The sequence below is a fragment of the Cryptococcus neoformans genome, chromosome 14 (genome assembly GCF_000149245.1).
Source record: "Cryptococcus neoformans var. grubii H99 chromosome 14, complete sequence".
Classification (NCBI taxonomy): domain Eukaryota; kingdom Fungi; phylum Basidiomycota; class Tremellomycetes; order Tremellales; family Cryptococcaceae; genus Cryptococcus; species Cryptococcus neoformans.
The window spans coordinates 643,224-660,723 of record NC_026758.1 but is presented as its reverse complement, the minus strand read 5'-3'; the positions used below and the strand labels follow the sequence as shown (position 1 = coordinate 660,723).

Here is a 17,500-nt window from a genome sequence, read left to right as displayed (position 1 = left end):
TAATCGGTACAGCTGTGGATGGTACGCCTACTCCCGGACGCTCTACTATTAGCTTGAGAAAGCAGCTGCTTGACGCGGGATATGCCTGTTCTTCCCAGAATCACCTATGCGGCAATTTCAACGGATGACAAAGTTCCTCTGATATAATCAGCTCCGTCGGTCATCGTTCCAACTCTTAGAATAAGAGTCGAATGGGGCTGGAGTTCTCTTGATCTCCGTGGGCTTCGCTACTGTGACAACTGCATGTATTACCAACTTTTAGCCTTCACCATTCTTCATGTTTTGTTTTTCATGCACCATATTGCTACAACAACCATTTCTAATGTCGACTCTTGCAACAGCCAACCTTCCATCAGATGAATCAGACACCGAATTCATTCCTGAGGCCCCCAAGGTAAAAAGAAGCCGCAAGCCTAGAGCAAAACGCGACGGTTCGGGCTCGGCAGCTGGTAGCTCAAGTTGCTCTTCGAGCTCCGCCTCTGAGGATGACGATGCGGAGAGCGATGAGAGGGCGACAAAAAAGTCTAAGCTGGAGGAAGATGCAAAGAACGAAGCAAAGGAAAGGCGAAGAAAAGCCAGGGAAGAGTTTGAAAGGATGAAGGCTGAGCTATCGGGAGCTCCCACAGAATCCGTCAAGGAAGCGGAAGAGATGGTAGAAATCAAGCGGCCTAGAAGGTTTGCCGGTGAAACAATATAGTGAGTCCATGTTTGGTAGCGCAAATCAAAGAAAGTGATAGAAGAGCTAATATCTTCTAGTGAGACTGTCAGATTACGGGCTTCAGATCCAGAAGCTGTGGCGTACCTCAACAGTTTGGCTGCAAAACCCGATCTCGACGAAGACAAACCTGATTTGGCCACCAAACAACCCCTATCCCAACAAAAAACACCAACCCTACCTCCTCCTGCTTCTCGCGATCCAGACAAGTCAACAGCCGCCGTTAACGCAAACGCACCAACCTCAACCTCAGTTGTCGCCCCTTCTGTGACTGCTCGACCGAAAGGACCCCCTCGTCGAAAGCGCCAGACATTGGAGCAGATGTCTGCAGCTTTAGATAAGGGGAAGAAGATGACAACACTTGAAAAGGTACTTCATTACATGATTGACTCGCAGAATTGGGGGCTGATATACATATCACTTGATAGTCGCAGATGGATTGGAAAAGCCATACGTCATCGAGTGCTTCGATGGCGGATGAACTTGCCGCCAATCGGCGAAACGGTGGATATTTAGAGAAGAAAGATTTCTTGGATCGAGTAGGGGAGAGGCGTGCCGGGGCGTTCAATGAACAAGGTAGCACCCGAAGGAAGTGAAGGATGACTCGCGATGCTGTATCAAATGGAATACCCAATATAATAGAATTTTCATAGTATGGCAATTATGGTGTATTACGGTTCTCACTCCTCATAGAGTTACTTGATTGAATCGTTTCGGGCATATGGAACGTAAACAAACATTAGAGGCATTACGGACGTTAAATATTAAACAAGTGGCAGCAGCGTATAATATGGGTGGGTAATAACAAACCAAAATACGCGGGAGAGCTTCACGAACCCATCACAACATTCTAAATCGGCGACTCTTCCTTCAAAACACTCTTCTTCTTACTCTTTCTCCTTCTCACCCCGTTACCCTTTTTTATGTTCGCTCTTCCCCTCTTGTCACTTCCTGGGGCACTTTGCGGATTAAATTCGTCCCCATCCAAGACCAGCTCTCTTGGCCGCGCTGCTTGTGGGCTTTGGATGGCGAGCACTGGTATGCGTTTTGGTGTAGAAAGATGGGAGGGAATTGGAGGGACAGGAGGGATAGGGCTGGATGCGACAGGAAGCAGCAGGGCAGCTTGTAACGACTTGATTGATCGCTGTTTCTTCAGTCCGCGAGACACTGTGTTACTGGCCTTTGGGGTTTCGCAACCTCCTGAAGCTTTGACTTTGGGTGGGGTTCCTGGTTTGTAGAAGAATGATTTAGAGAAATCAACACCCACACCCCTCGCACTATACAAGGATTCTCCCTCACCTCCATCACTCTTTTTCTTCATAGGACTCCATCCAGCAAACTGCTCCCCTTGCTGCTTCCAGTCCATCCTCGGGCTCAACACTAAGGGATCATCTCTATCGGCTTCTGCATATTGACCCAAAACAGCGTCGCGCAACTTTGCAATGGATGGTCGCAAGCGCAAAAGGGAAATCGGTCCTGAAGACTGTTTGGCCTTTGGGGTAGGAATTGGGGGTAAGTCTTCGGCGTCTCCTGAAGCAGAATCACAGATGACTGGCCCAGCTGTGACAAGTCGAGGTTGAGCAGGAGTCGGGGCTGTCACTTTGATGGGTATGGAAGGATTCCAAGAAGATGTAGCAGGAGTTGGGCTTGGAGTCTGAGTAGAACCGAGAAGAGCGTTGCGGATGGATCTGAGCCAACCGGCAGGAAGAGAAGGGCTTTCTGTGTCGGACTTTTTCAGATTGGGGGTTGAGTGAGCCAGGCGGAGTTTGGTTGCCCGATCACCATATTTTAAAGGCTTTGCCGGTTCTGGAACCTTGTCCATCTTTTCCTCAGGGGGAGCGACATCGACAGGGGGAGAAGGGAGAGGAATCTTCGGAGCTTCATGGGGACGGGAGGCGTCCACCTGTGGAAGGACCCACGTTCTCATTGGAGGAGAGTCGCATTCCAAATCTTCATCGTACTCGACTGCGCTTGCCAACAACCTCTTCCCAACTTCATTGACCTCATCGAGTAATCCATCATCCACTTCATTCTCAAAGTCCCTGATTTCTCTCTCCGCGCGGTCATCACTCGGTGTCCTGCTGTGCATGGAATGGGCGGATTCTGAGGCGGAATACGAACCGATAGAGTAAACGTCGTAATCATTTACACCCATAGCGTACAAGGCTTCATCTTCATCGCACTGGGCCTCATAATCATCAGGAAGTGGACAATAGCCAAAAGCATCATCAGATAAAGCCTGGGGAGGTGGAGGTGAGGAAAAGATATCTCTGTCCATTGGACAAGTTGCCGTTTTTGTGGTTGTGTAGCCTGTGGCCGCCGTCATCTCATGGGGAATGCTCGCCTGCCTCATTTGAGGCAAAGGCGGCCGCTCTTCTTGTGGCGGAGATTCTGTCTCGGCCCTCCTCCATCTACCTCTTTCTACATCCCAAGCGGATTGGACTTTCCTCACACCTTCTCCATTTTTCGCAAGGCCTAGACCGACTTTTGTGGGCGCTTCTGGGGACGAAATCTTCTGGGTTTTGCCCCACGTTGTCCACCAGGAATGCTCCGGAGCCTCCTCCTTGACAGCGGCTTTGGACCTGGCGGCCGCTTGAAGGGCAAGGGAGCGAAGAATGGATGCTGATCTCTTCATAGGTATGATAGGTTCCGTTACATTCTGGTGCGCATGGTGAATGCCTAGTCCTCTTGTCCTGTCAAATCCATAAGTCCCATAAAGCGCGTTGACTTCCTCCTCATTATCGTCCAACGTTTTTTTGATGTGTTTTCGCACCTTTTCTGCTTCAGGGGTGTACACTCTAGTCTCTTTGTATCCCGCCCGCTGGAGAAGGTCCTGGAGAGAGGTGTATTCGTTCAGAGGAGCTGAAGGAATGGGGGGAGATGCGACAGAGGAGTCTATGGATGGAATAGGATAGGTACGTGGAGGACGGGATGGGCCGGAAGGTGACTGGGAGAGGGACGGAGGATATCGTTGGATGGTAGTTGGGGTGTGAGGAACAGTCATTATATGCTAATGTAAACTAAGGCAAGTTTAGTATACGTGTTGGGATGGTCGGAGGCGAATGCGCGTCGTCACTCACTATATGGATGGCGGCTTTTGGTCACCGCTCAAACAAACAATATTGCTGGATGAGTGTCAGACGGACAACCACGAAAGCGCTAGGCAAGGCAGATAGGAAAAGGGAATGGGAAGAGCGGACGTTGACCTAGTGCTATAGAGGCGGGGATCGTGTCTACGAAGAGATGATATGTATCAGCTTATAACCCGTACTGGCATGGATAAGATGACTTGCCAAATTACCTGCAATGTTTGCCTTTTCCTTCCGATGTCTTTACAGTACGTCAGGAAGTCGACAAGGAGGAAAGAAAGTGATATGTCCTGCTGTCTTGGGAAGGCGGAGAAAACACACAGTTGCTGAAAGATGTCGCGAACTGATGGATAGGATGTATGTTTATAGTTCTTGGCTGTTGTGTTCCGTATTTGGTGTGTATTGATTTTGTGCCAGTAGGGACAACGGTGGAAGAGCGTGGACGGGCGGATGGTGGAGATGTAGAGGAATGTGCGTAAGGGAAGCAGTGCCGCTATGGATATGGATAAGTGCTCGATTGTTCTGGGTGGTGGATGTATGGAGTGGAGGGGAGGAAAGAGAAGATGACTGGGCGGGGAAACGGGAGGCTCGATGTGATTGGCCAGCGAGACACACAAACAAAGAAATCGCCCAGTTCAGGGAACTCAAGGTCAGTCGCGCTGTGGCTGGCTAATTATCCTGTCTCTCGGTCATTTCACAAGGGTCTACGGTTCCGGGACTTTTGATTCCGCTAGTACCATACATTACCGCAGCACACTAGACTGGATCCTTCCATGCTATACATTTCTACAACCTACAACACTAGACTATGCTATGTATTATGTGCGCTACGTGTTGGTTTGTATAGGGGGATAACAGCTGGTCCTTCCGATATTCCAGTTGGATAAGCGGACTGGTAGAGCGTTCGATAGTAAACCTACGCCAGAATAGCCGGAACAACAAAATGTATAAAGCAGTAGTATGTTGGCAATGACAGAAGTTGCTTGAGGGACAATAATATAGCACTATCTAGAAGAAAGGACCAATGCCAACAAACGTGTAAAAAGGTCTAATACAGTTGAGGCTCTACAAATTATATGCCGCGGTAAGCCTTTCCATCCGTAACGACTGTCTGCACAAAGGGCATTCCAGCTGCCAAGACAAAGTGTCAATAACAATCAACGGACAAATAATGAACGTACCTTTTCAAGCCCACCTAAACATCCCCAACAGAACACATGCCCACACTCGGTCACAGCTACTGTCCCTCCACTGCCCTCTCCGGTGCCCCTAGGTTCGAGACATAAAGTACACTGACGTTCGGGAAGCTCGAGAGCTTCTTGCGTGAGATATGTGTTTGGTGAATCATAGGATGTATTAGCGCCGACTATAGGAGTACGATCTGTTGGCTTCCCAGCATGAATAGTACCCGCTATCCATGATTCATGATTAGCTGGCTCAGGCAATTCAGCTTGCGAGCTCAGCAGAGGGCGGAGCATACGGTGGATAAATGGAATAAGCAAGAGAAGGCCAAGAGGTTCGTATGATGGGGGGATTTGCTCGGGTGGCCTGGGCGGAAGAGCCGATATCTGATACAATAGCAGTCAGTGATGGCTTGACAGATGTTAAACTCACATAGGACATGCCCGTAACGCGCCTCGCAAGCTCGAAGAATCGCCCTCGAAATAAGAATGCTATCATGTGCAGTTCCGGAATCGCCCTACCTACCGGAGAAGTTAGGAAGTCTCCGATCTTCTCCCTTGCTATCCTCCATCTTGAAGAAGTTTGTGAAAGTCCGCCAGTTCGCATATAGCTGGTAGATGCTGGTGATACAAGGATTGTAGGGAAAATGAGAAACATGATCGTGAGAAATCGTCTCTTATCGATAAACGTTAAGCCACATTCGTCAAATTGTGATATTTGATAACCTTACTGTTTTGGATGGGGAAGATTTCCGTCTCGGAGAATACGGGAGTATGTCTGTATACTCTTCCCCCAAGGTCTGACTTCCTCTTCCCAATGTGAGACTTAAATAGATACCTTTGATAAGTAGTTCGATTATCATCTGTTTCTGAGCCATCCATCGGGTTCCTTCATATTATACAAGATTAGCACATATAACTCAGGCTGGTACCTGCCATAGAATCGCACCTGCCAAGGACCTGGTTATTTCCGATGCGAGCTCCGTAAGTCGATGGACTTGAGCAGTATCCCTTTGATGAGACCGCACTACGTGATCTCGCTGAGCTTAAACGGTTCCGATAATACGTCAAAGAGCGACTTACATATCTGGGCCTGCGAAGCAGGCTCGAAAGAGAGGTCGGCATAAGGTGCCGGAAGAGGAGCTTGGGGATGGTGGGATGAAGAAGAGGCTACAGGTGCGTCCATATCGTACTGCAGTCTAGATTTTGTGGATGGCGAGAGCTGTCGTCTTTACGGACATTCTACACGGCTCGCTATTCTGACATCGTCAGAAAAGAAGCGACGGACGCAGAGCCGGTAGCAACGACGAAAGGTGACCGGTTCTTCGACCATGAGCAACCGCCGCCGGTTACAAGGCAGACATTTTCAAGATTACGTAACAAACATTCACCTAAGTCGTTCCCGCTAATTGATCTGATCTTTGTTCTTTCCGTCGCTCTTCATGCTTATAGACTTTCGCCCTTCGCCTTGCTTTCCTCTCACCAGAAAGCTTCCCCAAGTATTCAGCCGGACACTAAAAGATCAACGGAAACCTTACTGTCCGATTCCCAAGCATGACTCTCACGGACTACCCAACATTCTCAAATAGCCCTTTCTTTTACGATCCCCGGAATCCCGTATTACCTGAACCAGAACAAGGCCACATTCGAGTGAGTCGCACCCGTGCTGCTGGCAAAGTAATTTACTGAATGGGCATCAGGCGCATTCAAATCCATCCGTCGCCTATTACCATCCTAAAAATGTCGGAAATTACCATTATGGGGTGAGACCATCTGTCAGAAGCTTTGTAATAATTCGGCTAAACTATCAAATTCAGGAACGCCATCCTATGCGACCGCATCGGCTGGAGTTGACGAACCAACTCGTACTCAGTTACGGCTTACACGAAAAAATGTCGTATCATGCCCCTCGTGCAGCTACGGAAGAGGAATTACTGGAATTCCACGAAGCAGATTATGTCGACTTTCTCAAACGGTATGTGAAACAACCCCCAACGTATGTCATGCACTGATGTCCTTCGCCCATTAGAGTCACGCCAAAAAATGCTCAAGCACTAACAAAAGACTGGACGAAATTCAATGTCGGTGACGATTGCCCCATCTTCTACGATCTATTTTCTTTTTGCAAACAATATGCGGGTGGTTCACTCGCCGCCGCCAGAAAACTTTCAAGTGGAAGTGCAGACATTGCTATCAACTGGAGCGGTGGATTACATCACGCAAAAAAAGGTGAAGCAAGTGGATTTTGTTATGTAAACGATATCGTTTTGGGTATCCTTGAGCTTTTAAGGTGAGACCAATTGTTCGTAGCGTAATTCAGCAACTGACGTGATTGTAGATATCATCCTCGTGTGCTCTATATTGATATCGACATTCACCACGGCGACGGCGTGCAAGAAGCATTTTATCTCTCTAACCGTGTTCTCACCGTTTCCTTCCACAAATACGCCGCCGACTTCTTCCCTAACACCGGTAATTTATCAGAAATTGGCTCCGATCTGGGCAAATATTTCTGTCTCAATGTCCCTTTGCAAGATGGCATAGATGACGAGTCCTACATATCACTGTTTAAAGCAGTGATGGAACCAACTATCACTATATTCAAGCCTTCAGCAATTGTCCTACAGTGCGGTGCAGATTCTCTAGGATGCGATAGATTGGGAACATTCAACCTCTCTATCGCTGCCCACGGAGAATGTGTTAGATTTATCAAATCCTTTGGACTTCCTCTGCTTGCTCTTGGCGGAGGCGGCTATCGTCAATCGTCTGTGTCTCGCTGTTGGACATACGAGACTGGTGTTCTCGCCGGTGTTCAACTATCGAACGAACTCCCACAAAACAACTATTACGAATTCTTCGCCCCTGATTACAAGCTTCATCCGCCATTGACAGGTAAAATCCAAAACCTCAATACTGCCAAGTCGCTTGAACGCATCAGAATATCTATTCGCGAAAAGCTCAGATATCTTGGTGGTGCTCCTAGCGTCCAAATGCAGGAAATTCCTCCTGATCTACAAGGATTATTAGAGGAAGACGAAAAATCGGCTACCGAAAAGATGGATGAGAGAACAGAAGAGAGAAGGGAAGGAAAAGGCAAGGAGATAGAATGGCTGGATAGAGAAGTTGGTGGTAGTGGTGATGGGGTCGGTTCAGGGAGGTATTTCGGTGGCGCGAGAAGAAGATTTTAGAGTATCCCGACTAATTACCTGCTGGTCATATCACATACCCGGCATCACCTAAAAATACCCCATATAAGGATTCATGGCTTTCTAGGATTGTGCTAAGTATAAATGATTGTTGTATTGATGACGGTTGTACGGTAATAAGCCGAAAGCGATGAGTCGAAAAAATGCACACTGCGTTTGTCATCTGCTTGAAATTGAGATCAAGTATGCTTGCCTTTTATGCTTTAAGAGGTTTTTTTGGCACGATTTCCTAAGGGATACCTGCTGCTACGATGCTGATACAAGTACAAAGAGATCGAGGCAACTACCCTCTCAATTCCCCAATACTATAAGAAGTCTAAAATCACCTGTTCACAGAAGCTTCCCATGGACTTTCCTCTTTCTCCACCAGCGCAATCCTACCCAGGCCAATGCTATCACGCCTCCTCCTATTAAGCCAACATGCAAAACACTTGCACGTGATCCCGCCTCTTCATTCGCATTGAGCCGTGCCCGATCGCTCATCGCGCGTAGATTCTCACCCTCAAGAGAAGGATGCGAATGATCATCGACAAGTACGGCTTCGTTGTTTAGATAACTTTGACCACGCATGAGTCTGGGATCAAGCGGCTGATCATGAGGGTACGATGATAACTCCAGTTTATGACGGACATCTAAAAGGATATCATATTCCCAATCCTATAACGCCAGACAAGTCAATCTCCTGATGAACCAGGGAGGATGGAAGAAACTTACTGTAACCAAAGCCATTTCCTGGTCCCATCCTTGGATGGCGGAACGAAGTTGGATGGCAGTCTCAATTTGAGAACGAAGGGAGAATTCAAGATGCTCTATCTTCCTTTGCAACTTCTCCAAATGTGATCTATTCTAATAGTCAGACTTGTGGGGACCATGCAAGGCGCACTCACGACATGGCAGGATCCAAGACTTCAGAAATTTTGGAATCCCCACTTCCTTTACCCGCGCTCGCAGCACCCAAGATATCAATTCTCCTACTCAGGTGGTCAATGACCTCATGCATCCTTTGATGAGAATGTTCAAGGACATCATCCATCATCTCCGAGCCTGTTGAAAACATCTTCTCGACAGATGGCTCAGCCTCGATGTCGCTCGCTTCCCTGGGTTGCTCGATAGATTTAGATTTAGAGTCACCACCATCTTGCTGCACAGTATTGTCCTCCTGCGCATTTGTCGGGGATGGATCATGAGCTAGAGGAGCGGGGTCGTGCTTGGGAGGGTTTGTTTTGTCATAAAGTCCATCAATACAGACGACTGCGAGTTCATAAATGTGAGCCAAACAGTAGTGATTGGATGGCGAAGCCTCAACGTACGATATTGGAAGTCATGGTCCGCAAACCCTGACTGAACAGTGCAATCCTCCATCGTTGGTCGGTTATAAAGAAGCCCTATTGGGTCTGGGTTGACTGGCTCATCGAAGCATCTCGCACTCTTTCTTCCCTCGTGTTTGGCTTCATCCCAGTTGTCCTTGATCGTCCACTGTTTTAGTCCAGCTGCCGCAATTCCATATCCCATATATCTCCCCTTTAATCCATTGCCAATGACACTGCCTCCTGTAAGTATTGTTTCCGTGTCATCCGACCATACGGTAGGCCCGATCCCGATGCCTACGCGAATAGTACGCGAGACAGCATCAATGATATTGGATCTGACTACAGTGCCAGTATAATCACCGTTAAACGGCGTTGAATCCACCATCAAGATACCAGCCATCGCAGAAAGAGATTGCGCGAAGATATGGTTGGCGTGGATGAGAGTACCTGGCGAGCAGTAAACGACGATAGCCGCATCAGTATTATCGCGAAAGGTATTGTCGCGAATGAAAGAATCTCGGCATGCGATGGAAACACCGTCTGCAAGAGGCCGACCGAGCGGAGACATTTCTGGGTCGTCCCCATCTTTCTCCGGATCGTACTCTTCTCCTACAGGGCCAATCTCGTTCTTCTCTACTCTAGCACCGCTACACTGAAGTTTGTCACCTTCTCGGATATGGATAGCCGTGAAGCCCCGAGGATTCTTGATCCAAGAATTCTGAATACTCTGGCCTTCATTTCCACCGAGAACAACAAGGCCTGTTGCAAGCTGGAAGTCTCGCATACGCCCTAGCTTCTTTCTATTTCCGTCAACCACTAGATTTTTTACGGAGACTCTCGCACATCGTCGACAGTCTCCCTGGATCGCTGTCGCAGTGTTTCTGCCCTCCACGCGGAGGACAGCACGTTCTGAGCCAGTGGGATAGCCATAGGTTGCAATCTCCTGGTCCGCTGCTGTAAAAATGATGGGACCAGAGAGTCGGTAAAGACGATTAGGACAAAGTAGAACTTTGGTTCCCGGTCCGCCATCAATGAACATCTGGTTGATGGAATCGTAGTCTGCAAAACGTACGCATGGCGGTGCGGCCGATACAAGCAGCAGGAGAGATAGGAAGGTGATTAGGAGGCGAGGGACTGATGAAAAGCGCATCCCGACGCGCTTGTAAGGATCAGAAGTCATTCGTGTAGGGTCAGGGGTGGAAAGACTGCCAGTTGCGGTCGAGCAGATGCGCCGCCGCCTACGTTTTTGGGAATAGAAGACAAGCTCGGTAGAGCTCGGTAGAGGGCTGACAGCCATTTTGTCTTCTGGGGGTATGCGGAGGTGGGGTTTTGTAGACAGAAGAGATTATAATATCTGCGATTAATGCCGGGGACGAGTGAACGAAATTACCGGCTAGTGAACGCGTCAGGGACGATGAAGAACACCGATGCCGCTAATCTTGCCCTTGGCAAGAACATTTTCTAATTCTCAATACAAATGGACCAGACCGACTATTAGCTTTCATTCTACTACAGACGAAATGCCCTACTAATATCCTAGCTTGTACTAAATGTTCTAATAATGGAATGATGGCACAATTACAGAATCATGATAGAGAAGCAACCTCCCACTGAATATTTCATACATAGCCGCAGAGGCACGCTATTAGGGCGTATTCTGATGGCGTATAGGTTATGTCTGTGCACAAATTAAGTTAATCGACGATCTGTGCTTTCTTTTGTATAAAAAATATTAACGCGTCTGAACGTATGAGGTTCCCGTAATCGCGTACAACAAACGAAATACCTGCTGAAATCGTGTAAAGACGAGGCGGTCACGTACAAGACCGCCATCGCCATGGCACTCACCCTTGACATCGGTGAGTCTATTAGCCCAGTCCTATATACAACATGTCCAGGTCTCTGATCAATACTAAACTTCCCCCTTTTGTTAGTTGTATATTGCCTACGTAAAACCATTTTCTCTCCTTATCTTGCCATCTTCATTCCAATAGCTCTCCATTTCTGTTCAATCTCAAGCCGTCTACTACTCTTTGTATCCTGTTTCTGGGGAGTGGCTATTTGTTTCATTCGTGAGTCCATTCATCTTTCTATGACCAAAATCGCATGCTACCAATGCAGAACTATTACTCTATGCCGATTGGCGATATGCCAACCAAGCTCGGTGGTTTCGCGCTCCACCCAAACTACGATGGGAAGATCAAGTAGTACTTATCACGGGAGGTATGATACAGTTCGCCCTTTAAAATGTCCGAGAGTAATAACTTGCTATGCTAGGTGGCTCGGGCATCGGTGCTCTATTGGCGGAAACACTTGCGGACCGTAGTGTCGCTGTGGCCATACTCACGAAAGAATTACCAAAGCAACCATTCACCCACAGCAAGTTTCTCACCTTACTTCAACGCTAGGGGTGGTGCTGACGACTAGGATAGGTCATATTCATGTATTTGAGTGTGACGTCTCTGACTATAACGCAGTAATGGGAATGTCTGCCCGAGTGCGAGAAGCAGTGGGTGCATTCTACTATGGCTCATCACTTTAAGGTGCTCAATATTTTCTCAGGTTGGTGATCCTACCATAATAATAAACAATGCCGGTATAGTGAATGGCAAGCTACTCCTAGATCTGACTGAAGAGGATATAACAAGGTAAAGTCCACAAAAATGTGACGTTTGGTCCGCGCCCGCTGAATTACGTCTACTAAGCACGTTTGGATCCAATACTCTTGCGCACTTTTGGGTCCTCAAAACGTTTCTTCCGGCCATGCTACGTCAAGGTAGAGGGCATATCGTAACTATGTCTAGCATATTAGGCATCGTCGGTGCTGCTCAAATGAGTACGTTGTCCTCTAACATCTGATCTGATGACATCACTGATAATGACTGCCGTCTGTAGCTGATTATTGCGCAAGTAAAGCTGCAGTGCTCAGCTTACATCAAACATTGCGGTTTGAGTTAGATAGCCGGTACCAAAGACCTGGTATCAGGACCACTCTTGTCTTACCAGCGTATACACTTACATCTTTATTCAACCGTGTAAAGCTTCCTACAAATCGGCTTTTCGACTTTCTTTGCCCTCCGGTTCAGCCTCGAGCTGTTGTCGAACATATCATCTCTGCTTTAGATGATAACGAGAGCCGAATCATTCGATTACCATTCTATTCCAATTTTGCTAGGTTCTGTGGAGATGCAGTCGGGCTGGTACCGGCAGGGGCCAGAGATTTTGTTCAGTGGCTTTCAGGCGCTGATCACGCCATGAAAGGCTATGGTCCAACCCCTGATGCGGGGGAGCGGTTGCTGGCAGGCAGTCTCGCACATCGATCAACAACAGAAAAAGAACAGAATAGCTTGTAGGAAGGTTTGCTCTTCTATGCATGATGTTTTACCTATTGTACTATTGCTCCACACCAGCAATTTCGCTCTCATCGGCACCCAATAACCATCCCACACCTCTCACCAAAGCTCTCCTAGCCCCTTTTCTAACTCTCTCAGCTTCGTCCCTCCCCAGATGTTCAAACAAATCTCGCGCTCCAGCGCTCCCCGAAGATAAAGACCCCCCGACCTTGTAACCGCCATCTGAACCAACTTCACTCCCTGTGGCTGAATTCCTGGATAACGGCCTTGACAACTCGTGCCCGGCGAATGGTGAACTAAATGTCGCTGAAGAAAGTAGAGCGGGCGATGGTAGTTGTCGATGAGCAGTCAGACGGCCACCGATGTCTAAAGCTAGCTTAGCAGCCTTGGCTGCCGTCCGCGATCCCAGAACTCTTTCCTGCACTGCTGCCACGTTAGATACACCTATAGAAGGCTCTGATGGCAATTGGGGGGCGGCGATTCCCTTCATCCTTCGTCTCTTGGCTGCCTCGTCAAGCCTAATACGCCCCTTCTCGATTTGCCGGAAGGTCTCAATAATCGATGGTAGCTCCGAAGCAGGGCAAAGTTCGATAGCAGAAGAAACAAACTTGAGCTTGGCTGGGATATCGGAGAATTCTGGCTGGGAAGATAATGCGTGCGCAAGGGCCCAAGTCTCCGAACGAAGCGTACTGCCAGACTCGGCAATATGATTTATTTGTTGCTCCTGTTTTACAGCTGTCTGGCTGCTCTGGCTCTTTTTGACTGTTTGCACCATGTTTCCTACAGCCTTACTTGCCATTGTCCAATCTTCCTTGGCAATCGCTGCGCGTCCTACCATCCCCCAAACGAGGCCGTGGTCTATCTCATTTCGACATCCCAGCTTTTCCGCCAAATCAAGCATCAAATCAGGAAGTCTATAGGCATCGCTTGAACTGTCAGATAAAACCGTTGACAATAGGCTTAAGGGGTTGACATCGTGTCTGATTTCACGTGGCGACAAAGTGAAAGTGGAGAATGACGATAGGCGAGACGTAGCTTCGATGTATTGCCTCTCAGCGACGGTAGCCGGCGTTGAAGGAGCAACAGATAAGCTAAATCAGGGTAAGAAATAATCAATAACAGAAGATAAGTAGTGACTTACGCGTCATATGCGAGCTTCATGTTTCCAGTGTAAATGTTGCAGCTATCCGCACATACATAAAAGTCTTTTGAGACCTTCAATACAACCTCTTCGACGGCTGCGTCATCAATTGCCCCATCACCTTGGAGCATTTTGAGCATTTTCTTCGCAATTTCGAAATCTAAAAGACCACATCAGCTTCAAGCTTACCAACCAAACTTTAGTAACTTACCGCCGGAACGTAGGATTCCATCGAAGTATACTCTACCTCTGGCCTGTTGAGTTAATGTCCCCAGGGCGCCCTTCAAAAGCCCCTCGCCGCTCGACAGCCTCTCCATATCGTTCCATAATCTGCGCCAGCGATCATCCCCCCCTTTCCCTACTGAGGCTTCGCCTTGTCTCACTAATCTCTCTGCCAGCTCCATTTGTCCTTTTTGATCCCCCGTCATCCCTAGAAGCTCCCCTAGTCGTTTCTCAACACCCCATCTGGCCAGTATTTCTCCACTTTCGAGTTGGACGTCAAGAATATCAAGAGCCCGAGAAAGAGAGGCGAAGGGCAAAGGCTGGAAAAAGAAAAGAATATCGCTCTTAGAAGGTGGTGATGTGGAAGCAGATGTAGGGCGAAGGAAATTTGAGATGGAATCGAGAGTCGTACTTGTAAGCTCCTCGTCCTCAGCGTCTTCTCCAGTCAGCTCCCAGACAGGAAGACACTCAAAGATAGATGACATCGTTGACCAAACGGCACCGCCTCTTTCTTGACTGCCATACAAGCATGCAAGAGCCAATCGAGCCACATCCAGATCGTTGCGTATCACTCTTTCAGAAGGGGGAAGAGTAGCCTTGGATGCTTCAAAGAGTGGTAGCGCCAAACGGAGCGGAAGAGAAAGTATTGTGGAGTTGAGTGAGTCTGAAATAAGATTGGACGAGGGTATCCCTGCTCTTTCCGCACGGGATTCGAGGACATAGAGATAGGGCATAACGAGGCGTCTAACGTCACCAGCAATACTTTCTGGGGTTGAACTGGAAAGATACGCAGCTATGATGTCCGATTCTTTTGCTAACATCCAGTTTCCGAGGGTCCATTTTACATGTTGGTCTTGGGTAAGATTTGCGTCATACACTAGCCGAGAAAGGAGAGTGAGGTCCTCGCCCAGGGAATCGAGTGAAGGCACACCCAAAGACGCCCCGTGCTGAACCCATGCGAGTTGTATATCGAGAATGCCCACTTCATCCAACGATAGAACGTGAGCGGTGTACCATTTTGCGAGATCTGAGGGGGAGACGGCATGCTGGCATGGCTGGAGAAGGATGGTAGGTGGAATAGTGGACATGGACGAGGGTAAATACACATCGTTGATAATCTGTGGAAATGCCTGATGGGCCACAATAGCGGATGTTACTACTGGGGGTACCCATCTTTCATTATCGTCGCTGTCCACTGCGGGCAATAATTCAACTGATTCCAAATCACTAGGTGAAACCCATCCAGGGACGGCTTCCAAAAGATTAAACCTATAGGGATACAATTCCCGATGTTGGTGTTGACAGAGCAGCTTCAAAGCTTGTAAAGATGAAGCAGAAGCGAGAGACAAAGCCGATATTACAATTGGCTGTGAAAGAAATTCGGACATGGCGATCGGAAGAGGATCGGCGGTTTCAGATGCGGTAATGGAAGGTGCGGCCGGAGTATTCACAACTTGAAAAGTGGATTCAGAAGCGGGAACAGATGAATTCTGCAACCATGGATCGTCCAAAAGGGTAGACTCTTTCGGATCCTCTTCCTTGGGATCTCCGTACCCTCCCCATGGATCACCAAGCTCCATGTCATCTTGAGAAAGTGGCTGTCTCTCGTCTTTGTCGATCATAAGAGCGCCGAGCGCTTCCTCTTTGGCCTCAGTAGCAGCGACCTGTTTGGGAGAAATGATCTCCCATGTGTCAAGTCGGCGCCGCATTTCTTCTAACCCTATATAAGCCCGCAATGTTTCCTCCCGAGCCCCTACGACTTTCTCAAGTTCTTCCTCTGTCACTTCTTCAGTTGAGGCAAGGACATCCGCGAAGTACACCAGTCCCTTCTCGAGTCCTTGCCCTATGACGTCTTTGGCTAAGACAACATCGTTGACTTTACCAGAGATGAGTAGATTGAAGCATAAGCCAATAGCCTCGCTGTCGGGGAGCGTGATGAGAGTCTGGATGAAGGAAGCAGAGGTGAAGGGGGTCGGGAGGGTTTTCAGCAGTTCGTCTTCTGTCATCTGGAGAGTCATTCGATAAGTTTAGAAGATTATCGGGGTGTACTAAGCGGTGGCAGGACGCTACCTACTGCGAATTTGAGACTCAATCACATGAAGCTCCACCGACGAAGACAGTCTTTTGCATGTCGACATTCAGTTGTTCGTTGTCGCTGCCAGCTGCTTCGCGGTACGGCCGTACGCCCAGGTGTGATGTCCTGATGTCATCACGAGGAATAACTGGGATGCAAAACTTATTTTCTTTTCCATATAAGCAAAGTGTTCGTTTCACATTTCCGAAACAGATGCAAAAGGCACGGAGTTTCAGTTGACGCCATTTCAAGTCCATATGCTTGTACTTTTATGCTTGCGTTGTTGTAGTTAGAAGCCACACCACTCACTCGAGTTTAAGCTGTGTATTTACGTAGAGGATAGAGAAGCGCGTCAAGTACCGTCAGACAACAAATGTGTGTTCTACTGTGCTTTTTTCAGTGTGGGAAGTCGAAAGTTACGATCGATGATCGATGACTAATAACTGTTGTTACACATACATACTACTACTACCGTCGATACGCGTTAATGATTGCCCTCATCGGACGGACGCAGTGATTCTGGTATGAAGCCTCGCAGCCATTAGTGATGATGCAAGGAAGTTCGTTATTCCTGCTTTCCATTAAGAACTAAGACTACTCGGGTCGTACTACTCACGCAAACGAAGAAGTTGTTGCGATATATTATTATTATAATTACTCCAGTAGCTGCATAACAAGGTCTTCGTACAGTACATAGCGAATACGGAAACCAACGTGATCCGCGTGTGCGGGTATGATAGTCATTCAATGGAGCGGGAGTGATGGCTGTGGGTGGCACATCGCAAGTACACAGGAACGGCATATACAATATAGTAAGTCACGGTAGGATTGATCCTGGGTTAAGGGTCAAGCCGCAAAACTGATCCATCTATCTTTCTGAATTTTGAATTTTGATTGATACTTTCCGTGTGTATGCATGCCACAGTTGCATGTATGCATTTCCCCATCAGTGATACATACACACCGATAATGAATAACTCACCAAACGCGTGTTTCCGTTACTGACGCGTCGGGGGTTCAACCGCCGGGAAAGTTACTCAATCAGGGAATTATGGGTGCAGAGTTTCAGGCGACTAGGCGTTTGTTGTTAGTTGTTGCACACGGACCTCTTCCAACATCTAACATCTGCCATCGTGTTTGACCAATCGTCGCCCACCTCATCTCCTTCTCTTTCCCATTCCATTATCTCTTCCATCTCTTCCCCTTCGT

At 48.0% G+C, this 17,500-nt stretch overlaps 9 protein-coding genes and 1 non-coding gene; 5 read left to right on the top strand and 5 right to left on the bottom strand.

The window, feature by feature from the left end:
• CNAG_05567 (serine-threonine protein phosphatase) overlaps window positions 1-137 on the bottom strand; it is a 1,753-nt gene extending 1,616 nt beyond the window's left edge. Inside the window, exon 1 of the mRNA XM_012198460.1 lies at window positions 1-137. This exon is cut by the window's left edge and continues 174 nt beyond it. Within this exon, the coding sequence (XP_012053850.1) occupies window position 1 (1 nt within the window). The 5' untranslated portion in view covers window positions 2-137.
• Window positions 138-267: 130 nt separating this feature from the next.
• Window positions 268-1,446, top strand: CNAG_05566 (hypothetical protein). XM_012198266.1 has 3 exons: window positions 268-696; window positions 757-1,084; window positions 1,144-1,446. The coding sequence occupies exons 1-3, from the start codon at window positions 278-280 to the stop codon at window positions 1,309-1,311; spliced, it is 915 nt and encodes a 304-aa protein (XP_012053656.1). The 5' UTR covers window positions 268-277; the 3' UTR covers window positions 1,312-1,446.
• Window positions 1,339-4,395, bottom strand: CNAG_05565 (hypothetical protein). XM_012198459.1 has 3 exons: window positions 4,009-4,395; window positions 3,796-3,948; window positions 1,339-3,735 (listed from the first exon to the last, which is right to left on the bottom strand). The coding sequence occupies exon 3, from the start codon at window positions 3,717-3,719 to the stop codon at window positions 1,566-1,568; it is 2,154 nt and encodes a 717-aa protein (XP_012053849.1). The 5' UTR covers window positions 3,720-3,735; window positions 3,796-3,948; window positions 4,009-4,395; the 3' UTR covers window positions 1,339-1,565.
• On the top strand, window positions 1,580-3,989 carry CNAG_13194. Its single transcript, XR_001046461.1, has one exon. It is a non-coding gene; the product is annotated as a hypothetical RNA (non-coding RNA).
• A 138-nt stretch (window positions 4,396-4,533) lies between the features above and the next one.
• Window positions 4,534-6,297, bottom strand: CNAG_05564 (peroxin-10). XM_012198458.1 has 6 exons: window positions 6,069-6,297; window positions 5,935-6,012; window positions 5,717-5,874; window positions 5,419-5,661; window positions 4,986-5,372; window positions 4,534-4,935 (listed from the first exon to the last, which is right to left on the bottom strand). The coding sequence occupies exons 1-6, from the start codon at window positions 6,169-6,171 to the stop codon at window positions 4,870-4,872; spliced, it is 1,035 nt and encodes a 344-aa protein (XP_012053848.1). The 5' UTR covers window positions 6,172-6,297; the 3' UTR covers window positions 4,534-4,869.
• Window positions 6,298-6,429: 132 nt separating this feature from the next.
• CNAG_05563 (histone deacetylase HOS2) lies at window positions 6,430-8,357 on the top strand. XM_012198265.1 has 5 exons: window positions 6,430-6,635; window positions 6,686-6,748; window positions 6,803-6,960; window positions 7,015-7,275; window positions 7,324-8,357. The coding sequence occupies exons 1-5, from the start codon at window positions 6,540-6,542 to the stop codon at window positions 8,171-8,173; spliced, it is 1,428 nt and encodes a 475-aa protein (XP_012053655.1). The 5' UTR covers window positions 6,430-6,539; the 3' UTR covers window positions 8,174-8,357.
• On the bottom strand, window positions 8,180-10,884 carry CNAG_05562 (hypothetical protein). XM_012198457.1 has 4 exons: window positions 9,502-10,884; window positions 9,079-9,442; window positions 8,906-9,032; window positions 8,180-8,848 (listed from the first exon to the last, which is right to left on the bottom strand). The coding sequence occupies exons 1-4, from the start codon at window positions 10,796-10,798 to the stop codon at window positions 8,522-8,524; spliced, it is 2,115 nt and encodes a 704-aa protein (XP_012053847.1). The 5' UTR covers window positions 10,799-10,884; the 3' UTR covers window positions 8,180-8,521.
• Window positions 10,885-11,094: 210 nt separating this feature from the next.
• Window positions 11,095-13,134, top strand: CNAG_08027 (hypothetical protein). XM_012198560.1 has 8 exons: window positions 11,095-11,360; window positions 11,436-11,573; window positions 11,623-11,724; window positions 11,779-11,880; window positions 11,934-12,010; window positions 12,064-12,149; window positions 12,207-12,337; window positions 12,397-13,134. Exons 1-8 carry the CDS (start codon window positions 11,339-11,341, stop codon window positions 12,852-12,854), a joined length of 1,116 nt encoding a protein of 371 aa, XP_012053950.1. The 5' UTR covers window positions 11,095-11,338; the 3' UTR covers window positions 12,855-13,134.
• CNAG_05559 (hypothetical protein) lies at window positions 12,848-16,394 on the bottom strand. XM_012198456.1 has 4 exons: window positions 16,292-16,394; window positions 14,207-16,223; window positions 13,996-14,155; window positions 12,848-13,945 (listed from the first exon to the last, which is right to left on the bottom strand). The coding sequence occupies exons 2-4, from the start codon at window positions 16,221-16,223 to the stop codon at window positions 12,895-12,897; spliced, it is 3,228 nt and encodes a 1,075-aa protein (XP_012053846.1). The 5' UTR covers window positions 16,292-16,394; the 3' UTR covers window positions 12,848-12,894.
• A 1,008-nt stretch (window positions 16,395-17,402) lies between these two features.
• Window positions 17,403-17,500, top strand: part of CNAG_05558 (CAMK/CAMKL/Kin4 protein kinase) — a 5,467-nt gene continuing 5,369 nt past the window's right edge. Inside the window, exon 1 of the mRNA XM_012198264.1 lies at window positions 17,403-17,500. This exon is cut by the window's right edge and continues 122 nt beyond it. The gene's annotated coding sequence lies outside the window, so the exon portion shown is untranslated.

Bases quoted from the DNA above. Each gene is read 5' to 3' on its own strand.
- CNAG_05559 (XM_012198456.1), bottom strand. From the start codon at position 16,223: ATGACAGAAGACGAACTGCTGAAAACCCTCCCGACCCCCTTCACCTCT. The intron at 14,156-14,206 runs GTAAGTTACTAA...GTGGTCTTTTAG, and splicing joins TGGAATCCTACGTTCCGGCG to ATTTCGAAATTGCGAAGAAA. The intron at 13,946-13,995 runs GTAAGTCACTAC...ACCCTGATTTAG, and splicing joins ATGAAGCTCGCATATGACGC to CTTATCTGTTGCTCCTTCAA.
- CNAG_05563 (XM_012198265.1), top strand. From the start codon at position 6,540: ATGACTCTCACGGACTACCCAACATTCTCAAATAGCCCTTTCTTTTAC. The intron at 6,749-6,802 runs GTGAGACCATCT...TATCAAATTCAG, and splicing joins TCGGAAATTACCATTATGGG to GAACGCCATCCTATGCGACC. The intron at 6,961-7,014 runs GTATGTGAAACA...TTCGCCCATTAG, and splicing joins TATGTCGACTTTCTCAAACG to AGTCACGCCAAAAAATGCTC.
- CNAG_05564 (XM_012198458.1), bottom strand. From the start codon at position 6,171: ATGGACGCACCTGTAGCCTCTTCTTCATCCCACCATCCCCAAGCTCCT. The intron at 6,013-6,068 runs GTAAGTCGCTCT...GAGATCACGTAG, and splicing joins TGCTTCGCAGGCCCAGATAT to TGCGGTCTCATCAAAGGGAT. The intron at 5,662-5,716 runs GTAAGGTTATCA...TTTATCGATAAG, and splicing joins AATCTTCCCCATCCAAAACA to AGACGATTTCTCACGATCAT.
- CNAG_05565 (XM_012198459.1), bottom strand. From the start codon at position 3,719: ATGACTGTTCCTCACACCCCAACTACCATCCAACGATATCCTCCGTCC.
- CNAG_05562 (XM_012198457.1), bottom strand. From the start codon at position 10,798: ATGGCTGTCAGCCCTCTACCGAGCTCTACCGAGCTTGTCTTCTATTCC. The intron at 9,443-9,501 runs GTACGTTGAGGC...ATGAACTCGCAG, and splicing joins GGACCATGACTTCCAATATC to TCGTCTGTATTGATGGACTT. The intron at 8,849-8,905 runs GTAAGTTTCTTC...CTGGCGTTATAG, and splicing joins AGGAAATGGCTTTGGTTACA to GATTGGGAATATGATATCCT.
- CNAG_05566 (XM_012198266.1), top strand. From the start codon at position 278: ATGTTTTGTTTTTCATGCACCATATTGCTACAACAACCATTTCTAATG. The intron at 697-756 runs GTGAGTCCATGT...AATATCTTCTAG, and splicing joins TTTGCCGGTGAAACAATATA to TGAGACTGTCAGATTACGGG. The intron at 1,085-1,143 runs GTACTTCATTAC...ATCACTTGATAG, and splicing joins AGATGACAACACTTGAAAAG to TCGCAGATGGATTGGAAAAG.
- CNAG_08027 (XM_012198560.1), top strand. From the start codon at position 11,339: ATGGCACTCACCCTTGACATCG. The intron at 11,574-11,622 runs GTGAGTCCATTC...CTACCAATGCAG, and splicing joins AGTGGCTATTTGTTTCATTC to AACTATTACTCTATGCCGAT. The intron at 12,011-12,063 runs GTGGGTGCATTC...ATATTTTCTCAG, and splicing joins CTGCCCGAGTGCGAGAAGCA to GTTGGTGATCCTACCATAAT.